Source organism: Mesoplodon densirostris, chromosome 1, assembly GCF_025265405.1.
Source record: "Mesoplodon densirostris isolate mMesDen1 chromosome 1, mMesDen1 primary haplotype, whole genome shotgun sequence".
Taxonomy (NCBI): Eukaryota; Metazoa; Chordata; class Mammalia; order Artiodactyla; family Ziphiidae; genus Mesoplodon; species Mesoplodon densirostris.
The window spans coordinates 225,796,873-225,806,365 of NC_082661.1; the positions used below are offsets into that span (position 1 = coordinate 225,796,873).

Consider the following 9,493-nt stretch of genomic DNA (forward strand, 5'->3'; position numbering starts at 1 on the left):
AGGATTATGGGTTTCAGGGCAAAACACTAGTGGCCAAAGCAAAGTGATTAGAAAAAGTTTTATAAACCAAAAGTGTATAATCATAATTTTTTCATTTCACAAATACTTTTTGGGCCCCATTGTAGGCCCTCAAGATAACAGAAGTGAAAAAACGCACATAGTTCCTGCTCTTACGGAAAGAAGAAGCATACAGAAATCAATCAATAAGCAAATGAATAATAAGTAAGGTGTTTATTAAGTGGAAGGGCAAAAAAAAAAGAGGCAGGTAAGGCGACTGGGAATCTACTCTAGAGAAGGTTTACCTACTCAGCTGACATTTGGCAAAGGCGTGAGAGGGAAAGAGCTTTAAGGATGCCGGGGAAAGTATGTTCATGCAGAGACAACTGAAAGAGCAGACGCCCCGAGCTAGTGTGGCTGGACACCTTGGATTTTCCCTAAAAGTGCCAGGTGCTTCAGTGTCACTGTGTCAGTGATGTTACCTCTTTATAACCGCAGCCACTCCCCCACCTCAGCACGCCCCACCCCCTTATCTGTATGTCCCTCTATCTTAAATACTACATATCTTACTTGATGGATATTGTCTGTTTTTTCCTACTAGAATGGCAGCTTCAGAGGGGGAGGGTTTTTTGTTTGTTTGTTTGTTTTCATGCTGTATCCCAACTCCCAGAACAATGCTTGGCATCTACTAGATTCTCGATCTATTTCTGAAATGAATATATTAATGTTTAAAATACTCTTGTGATATGTTATCTCTCTGTTATTGGTTGAAAAACTGACCCATGCAACACATAACTCACAGCAGTGTCAATGGGGAACACTTTAATGTGCATTTTTATAGTCACCCTCATCATGACATAGTGTGGCCGGACTGCACAGTCAGAAGACCTAAACGCAGAGCATTTCATTGATTATGTCAAATGAAATGAGTCATTTAATATCTCTACCTTCCTATCTGGCATAACTATTTTCAGGATCAAATAGGACAGCATTATATGGAATATGATAGCACCTAGCATAGAGTATGTGCTTGATAAACACTGGTGAATCTGAATTTTAAATGCTTCATGGATGGAAAATCTAATTTTGAATTTTGCTGGTACAGCTTTCATGGTTGAGATGATCCCTGAAAAGTTTAACTTTAATTGCTACATTTGCAATATTCTAGTTATTCATGAAACTTTATTTTTTTATTTCTTATTTTTTTCAACATCTTTATTGGAGTATAATTGCTTTACAATGGTGTGTTAGTTTCTGCTTTGTAACAAAGTGAATCAGCTATACATAAACATATATCTCCACATCTCCTCCCTCTTGCGTCTCCCTCCCATTCTCCCTATCCCACCCCTCTAGGTGGTCACAAAGTACCGAGCTGATCTCCCTGTGCTATGCAGCTGCTTCCCACTAGCTATCTATTTTACATTTGGCCACTCTCTCACTTCATCCCAGCTTACCCTTCCCACTCCCCGTGTCCTGAAGTCCATTCTCTACATCTGTGTCTTCATTCCTGCCCTGCCCCTAGGTTCTTCATAACCTTTTTTTTTTTTTTTTTTAGATTCCATGTACATGTGTTAGCATATGGTATTTGTTTTTCTCTTTCTGACTTACTTCACTCTGTATGACAGACTCTAGGTCCATCTACCTCACTGCAAATAACTCAGTGTCATTTCTTTTTATGGCTGAGTAATATTGCATTGTATATGTGTGCCACATCTTCTTCATCCATTCATCTATCGATGGACACTTAGGTTGCTTCCATGTCCTTTCTATTGTAAATAGTGCTGCAATGAACATTGAGGTACATGACTCTTTTTGAATTATGGTTTTCTCAGGGTATATGCCCAGTAGTGGGACTGCTGGGTCATATGGTACTTCTGTTTTTAAAGGAACTTCCATACTGTTCTACATAGAGGCTGTATCAATTTACATCCCCACCAACTGTGCAAGAAGGTTCCGTTTCTCCACACCCTCTCCAGCATTTATTGTTTGTAGATTTTTTGATGATGGGCATAATGACTGGTGTGAGGTGACACCTCATTGCAGTTTTGATTTGCATTTCTCTAAAGATTAGTGATATTGATCATCCTTTCATGTGTTTGTTGGCAATCTGTACATTTTCTTTGGAGAAATGTCTGTTTAGGTCTTCTACCCATTTTTGGATTGGATTGATTGTGTTTTTGATATTGAACAGCATCAGCTGCTTGTAAATTTTGGAGATTAATCCTTTGTCAGTTGCTTCATTTGCAAATATTTTTCCCATTCTGAAGGTTGTCTTTTCATCTTGTTTATGCTTTCCTTTGCTGTGCAAAAGCTTTGAAGTTTCATTAGGTCCCATTTGTTTATTTTTGTTTTTATTCACATTTCTCTAGGAGATGGGTCAAAAAGGATCTTGCTGTGATTTATGTCATAGAGTGTTATGCCTATGCTTTCCTCTAGCTCTCCAGTTTTCCCAGCACCACTTATTGAAGATAATGTCTTTTCTCCATTGTATATTCTTGCCTCCTTTATCAAAAATAGGGTGACCATATGTGTGGGTTTATCTCTGGGCTTTCTATCCTGTTCCATTGATCTATATTTCTGTTTTTGTGCAAGTACCATACTGTCTTGATTACTGTAGCTTTGTAGTATAGTCTGAAGTCTGGGAGCCTGATTCTTCCAGCTCTGTTTTTCTTTCTCTAGATTGCTTTGGCTATTCGGGATCTTTTGTGTTTCCAAACAAATTTGGAAATTTTTTGTTCTAGCTCTGTGAAAAATGCCATTGGTAGTTTGATAGGGATGGCATTGAATCTGTAGATTGCTTTGGGTAGTATAGTCATTTTCTCAATGTTGATTCTTCCAATCCAAGGACACGGTATATCTCTCCATCTATTTGTATCATGTTTAATTCCTTTCAGCAGTGTCTTATAATTTTCTGCATACAGGTCTTTTGTCTCCTTAGGTAGGTTTATTCCTAGGTATTTTATTCTTTTTGTTTCAATGGTAAATGGGCATGTTTCCTTAATTTCTCTTTCAGATTTTTCACCATTACTGTATAGGAATGCAAGAGATTTCTGTGCATTAATTTTGTATCCTGCTACTTTACCAGATTCATTGATTAGCTCTCGTAGTTTTCTGGTAGCGTCTTTAGGACTCTCTATGTATAGTATTATATCATCTGCAAACAGTGAAATCTTTACTTCTCTTTTCTGATTTGGATTCCTTTTATTTTTTTTTTTCTTCTTGATTGCTGTGGCTAAAACTTCCAAAACTATGTTGAATAATAGTGATGAGAGTGGACAGCCTTATCTTGTTCCTGATCTTAGAGGAAATGGTTTCAGTTTTTCACCATTAAGAACAATGTTGGCTGTAAGTTTGTCATAAATGGCCTTTATTATGTTGAGGTAACTTCGCTCTATGCCTGCTTTCTGGAGAGTTTTTCTCATAAATGGGTGCTGAATTTTGTCAAAAGCTTTTTCTGCATTTATTGGGATGATCATATTGTTTTTCTCCTTCAATTTGTTATTATGGTTTATCACATTGATTGGTTTGCATATATTGAAGAATGCTTGCATTCCAGGGATAAACCCCAGTTGATCATGGTGTATGATCCTTTTAATGTGCTATTGGATTCTGTTTGCTAGTATCTGGTTGAGGATTTTTGCATGTATGTTCATCAGTGATATTAGCCTGTAGTTTTCTCTCTTTGTGACATCTTTGTCTGGTTTTGGTATCAGGGTGATGGTGGCCTCATAGAATGAGTTTGGGAGTGTTCCTCCCTCTGCTATATTTTGGAGGAGTTTAAGATGGATAGGTGTTAGCTCTTCTCTAAATGTTTGACAGAATTTGCCCATGAAGCCATCTGGTCCTGAGCTTTTGTTTTTTGGAAGATATTTAATCACAGTTTCAATTTCAGTGCTTGGGATTGATCTGTTTATGTTTTCGATTTCTTACTGATTCAGTCTCAGAAGGTTGTGCTGTTCTAAGAATTTGTCCATTTCTTCCACATTGTCCATTTTGTTGGTACATAGTTGCTAGTAGTAATCTCTTATGACCCTTCATATTTCTGCAGTGTCAGCTGTTACTCCTCCTTTTTCATTTCTAATTCTATTTGTTTGAGTCTTATCCCTTTCTTTCTAGATGAGTCTGGCTAATGATTTATCAACTTTGTTTATCTCCTCAAAGAACCAACTTTTAGGTTTATTGATCTTTGCTATTATTTCCTTCATTTCTTTTTCATTTATTTCTGATCTGATCTTTATGATTTCTTTCCTTCTGCTAACTTTGGGTTTTTTTGTTCTTCTTTCTAATTGCTTTAAGTGTAAGGTTAGGTTGTTTATTTGAGATTTTTCTTGTTCTTTGAGGTAGGATTTTATTGATATAAACTTCCCTCTTAGAGCTGCTTTTGCTGCATCCCATAAGTTTGGGTCATTGTGTTTTCATTGTCATTTGTTTCTAGGTATTTTTTGATTTCCTCTTTGAGTTCTACAGTGATCTTTTGGTTATTTAGTAGTGTATTGTTTAGCCTCCATTTTTTTTGTATTTTTTACAGTTTTTTTCCTGTAGTTGACATCAAGTCTCACAGCATTGTAGTTGGAAAAGATACTTGATATGTTTTCCATTTTCTTAAATTTACCAAGGCTTGATTTATGACCCAAGATATGACATATCCTGGAGAATGTTCCATGAGCACTTGAGAAGAAAGTGTATTCTGTTGTTTTTGTATGAAATGTCCTATAAATATCAATTAAGTCCATCTTGTTTAATGTATCATTTAATGCTTGTATTTCCTTATTTATTTTCATTTTGGATGATCTGTCCATTGGTGAAAGTGGGGTGTTAAAGTCTCCTACTATGAATGTGTTACTGTCAATTTCCCCTTTTATGGCTGTTAGCATTTCCCTTATGTATTGAGGTCCTCCTGTGTTGGGTGCATAAATATTTACAATTGTTATATCTTCTTCTTGGATTGATCTTTTGATCATTATGTAGTGTCCTTCTTTGTCTCTTGTAATAATCTTTATTTTAAAGTCTATTTCATCTGATATGAGAATTGCTACTCCCTCTTTCTTTTGATTTCCATTTGCATGGAATATCTTTTTCCATCCCCTCACGTTCAGTCTGTATGTGTCCCTAGGTCTGAAGTGGGTCTCTTGTACACAGCATATATATGGGTCTTGCTTTTGTATTCATTCAGCCAGTCTGTGTCTTTTGGTTGGAGCATTTAATCCATTTACATTTAAGGCAGTTATCAATATCTGTATTCCTATTACCATTTTCTTAATTGTTTTGAGTTTGTTATTGTAGTTCTTTTCCTTCTCTTGTGTTTCCTGCCTAGAGAAGTTCTTTTAGCATTTGTTGTAAAGCTGGTTTCATGGTGCTGAATTCTCTTAGCTTTTGCTTCTCTCTAAAGGTTTTAATTTCTCCATCGAATCTGAATGAGATCCTTGCTGCATAGATTAATCTTGGTTGTAAATTTTTCCCTTTCATCATTTTAAATATGTCCTGCCATTCCCTCCTAGCTTGCAGAGTTTCTGCTGAAACATCAGCTGTTAACCTTATGGGGATTCCCTTGTATGTTATTTGCTGTTTATCCCTTGCTACTTTTAATATTTTTTCTTTCTATTTAATTTTTGAAAGTTTTCTTAATATGTGTCTTGGCATGTTTCTCCTTGGATTTATCCTGTATGGGACTCTCTGTGCCTCCTGGACTTGATTAACTATTTCCTTTCCCATATTAGGGAAGTTTTCAACTATAATCTCTTCAAATATTTTCTCAGTCCCTGTCTTTTTCTCTTCTTCTTCTGGGACCCCTATAATTCGAATGTTGGTGCATTTAATACTGTCCCAGAGGTCTCTGACACTGTCCTCAATTCTTTTTATTCTTTTTTCTTTAGTCTGCTCTGTGGTAGTTATTTTCACTATTTTATCTTCCAGGTCACTTATCTGTTCTTCTGCCTCAGCTATTCTGCTATTGATTCCTTCTAGAGAATTTTTAATTTCATTTATTGTGTTGTTCATCATTGTTTGCTTTTTAGTTCTTCTAGGTCCTTGTTAAACATTTCTTGTATTTTCTCCATTCTATTTCCAAGATTTTGGATCATCTTTACTCTCATTCATTACTCTAAATTCTTTTTCAGGTAGACTGCTTCTTTCCTCTTCATTTGTTTGGTCTAGTGGGTTTTTATCTTGCTCCTTCATTTGCTGTGTGTTTCTCTGTCTTCTCATTTTGCTTAACTTACTGTGTTTGGGGTCTTCTTTTCACAGGCTCCAGGTTTGTAGTTCCAGTTGTTTTTGGTGTCTGCTCCCAGTGCATAAGGTTGATTCAGTGGGTTTTGTAGGCTTCCTGGTGGAGGGGACGGGTGCCTGTGTTCTGGTGGATGAGTCTGAATCTTGTCTTTCTGGTGGGCAGGACAGCACCTGGTGGTATGTTTTGGGGTGTCTGTGACCTTATTATTATTTTAGGCAGCCTCTCTGCTAATGGGTGGGGTTGTGTTCCTGTCTTGCTACTTGTTTGGCATAGGGTGTCCATCACTCTAGTTTGCTGCTCATTGAGTGGAGCTGGGTCTTATTGTTGAGATGGAGATCTCTTGGAGAGTTTTCGCTGTTAGATACTACATGGAGCTAGGAGGTCTTTGGTGGACCAGTGCCCTGAACTCAGCCCTCCCACCTCAGAGGCTCAGGCCTGACTCCTGGCTGGAGCATGAAGACCCTGTCAGCCACACGGCTCAGAAGAAGAGGGAGAAAAAAAGAGAGAAAGAAAGAAAGAAAAAGTAAAATAAACTAAAAAGTTATTAAAATAAAAAAAATTTTAATAAAACATTTGAAAACTAATTTAAAAAAGAAAGAAAGAAATAAGAGAGGTTCCAAACCAAAAAACAAATCCACCAATGAAAACAAGCACTAAAAACTATTCTAAAAAGACCCAAAAACCAAAAGAAAATGGAGAGACAGAACCCTAGGACAAGTGGTAAAAGCAAAAATATACAGACAAAATCACACAAAGACACATACACACTCACAAAAAGAGAAAAACAAAAAAAAAGTATATATATTAAAAAAAAGGAAGAGAGCAACCAAATCAATAAACAAATCTACCAGTGATAATAAACTCTAAATACTAAACTAAGATAAACGTAAAACTAGAAACAAATTAGATGCAGAAAGCAAACCACAGGTCTACAGTTGCCCAACGTCCACCACCTCAATTTTGGGATGATTCATTGTCTATTCAGGTATTCCAGAGATGCAGCATACATCAAGGTGATTGTGGAGGTTTAATCCGCTGCTCCTGAGGTTGCTGGGAGAGATTTCCCTTTCTCTTCTTTGTTTGCACAGCTCCTGGGGTTCAGCTTTGGATTTGGCCCTGCCCCTTCCTACAGTCACCTGAGGGTGTCAGTTCTTTGCTCAGACAGGGTGGGGTTAAAGGAGCAGCTGATTAGTGGGCTCTGGCTCACTCAGGCCGAGGGGAGGGAGGGGTACGGAATGCGGGGCGAGCCTGCGGTGGCAGAGGCCTACGTGACATTGTAACAGCCTGAGGTGGGCCATGTGTTCTCCCGGGGAAGTTGTCCCTGGATGACGGGACCCTGGTAGTGGCAGGCTGCACAGGCTCCCGGGAAGGGAGGTGTGGATAGTGACCTGTGCTTGTACACAGGCTTCTTGGTGGCTGCAGGAGAAGCCTTAACATCTCATGCCTGTCTCTGGTGTCCACACTGATAGCTTTGGCTCGCACCCATCTCTGGAGCTCGTTTAGACAGTGCTCTGAATCCCCTCTCCTCACGCACCCCAAAACAATGGTCTCTTGCCTCTTTGGCAGTTCCAGACATTTTCCCAGACTCCCTCCCAGCTAGCTGTGGTGCACTAGCCCCCTTCAGGCTGTGTTCACGCAGCCAACCCCAATCCTCGCCCTGGGGTCTGACCTCCAATGCTGGAGCCTCAGCTCCCAGCCCCCACCTGCCCTGGCAGGTGAGCAGACAAGCCTCTCGGGCTGGTGAGTGCTGGTCAGCACCGATCCTCTGTGCGGGAATCTCTCTGCTTTGCCCTCTGCACCCCTGTTGCTGTGCTGTCCTCCTTGGCTCCAATGCTTAACCCCTGCATCCCCCCATTTCCGCCAGTAAGGGACTTCTTAGTGTTTGGAAACTTTTTCTCCTTCAGAGCTCCTTCCCAGAGGTGCAGGTCCCATCCCTATTTTTTTGTCTCTGTTTTTTCTTTTGCCCTACCCACGTATGTGGGGAGTTTCTTGCCTTTTGGGAAGTCTGAGGTCTTCTGCCAGAGTTCAGTTGGTGTTCTGTAGGATCTGTTCCACATGTAGATGTATTTCTGATGTATTTGTGGGGAGGAAGGTGATCTCCATGTGTTACTCCTCAGCTATCTTGAAGGTCTCTCTGAAACTGTTTAAATTACTATAATTTGTGGTATTCATCGAAATAGTTGAATTCAACCAATAATAATTGGGTGAATATTATGTGCCAGGCCCTATGCTAAATGCTAGGGGAGCAAAAATACATAGCCTTGCCTTCCTGGAAAAACCTAGAGAATAGTGGTATGAGAAGCATAAAGCTCCATAATATCAATATAATACATGATGTGATATAAGAGAGAGTCTAAACAAGAGGCTCTGAGAATGTAGAGAAGGGACATTTAGTGCAGCCCCAGGAGCTCCCAGGTTCAGAAAAGCCTTCCTAATGGAAACAGTGCCTCAATGATCTTAAGTGTGAGTGGTAGTAGCTAAAATAGAAGTGTGGAACAGGCAGAGAGAAAAGCAAAGACAGCGAGGCACCTAATAGCCTGATGTATGTATGGGAGCTAAAGGTGTGAGCTCAGTGTTCCTAGGGCATATCTTTGAGCTGTGGAAAACATGAAAGAAATAGGTAAGGAACTGCTCAAGGAGGGCCTGCATGCCATGCAGGGAAGCATGGACTTCATGCTGGGGTAGATGACCAGAAACTTTTGAAGGACTCTAAGCAGAAGTTCATGGTTCAATAGTTTTTTTTTTTTTTCATTTTTTTTTCATTGTCCTTAATTCACTCTAGGAAAAATCAGCCCTTATCAAATCTCCCATAGTTCTTCCTAATATGGTAATTAATCTACCAACGAATTTATGTCTCAAGACTTCACCATATGGTTCAAATGCTATGATATTTGCAGGAAAGGCATATTTTAGACTTTCCAATCTAATCCTTTCTTTTTATTTGCAGTATAAAACTGAATCGGGATGCAAAGAATGTGAGGAGCTGGAGGAAAAAAATATTAAAGAATTTTTGAAGAGTTTTGTACATATTGTGCAAATGTTCATCAACCCTTCTTGATTGCAACTAATCCTTTTCAGCATTTCTATTATTAACAAACAGCTCCCCACTGCTTAGAGGCAACAACGAAACACTCAGCATTTCAAATATGCTGCCAAAATAAATTCTTCTGGGAAGAGGATGATCAGGATCTTTGATCAGATGAACTCACAGAAATGAAGGCCTAACAATGGCATTGAGTACCATGGTGTCTATGAACGAAGGACTTATTT

At 39.0% G+C, this 9,493-nt stretch overlaps 1 protein-coding gene across 3 annotated transcripts in view; it reads left to right on the plus strand.

Moving 5' to 3' along the window:
• IL15 (interleukin 15) overlaps window positions 1-9,281 on the plus strand; it is a 60,690-nt gene extending 51,409 nt beyond the window's left edge. For all 3 annotated transcript variants that reach the window (XM_060095072.1, XM_060095074.1, XM_060095075.1), the window contains one exon: window positions 9,171-9,281. In XM_060095072.1, coding sequence (XP_059951055.1) covers window positions 9,171-9,281 — 111 coding nt within the window. The remainder of the gene's footprint in view (window positions 1-9,170) is intronic.
• Window positions 9,282-9,493: the final 212 nt, after the last annotated feature.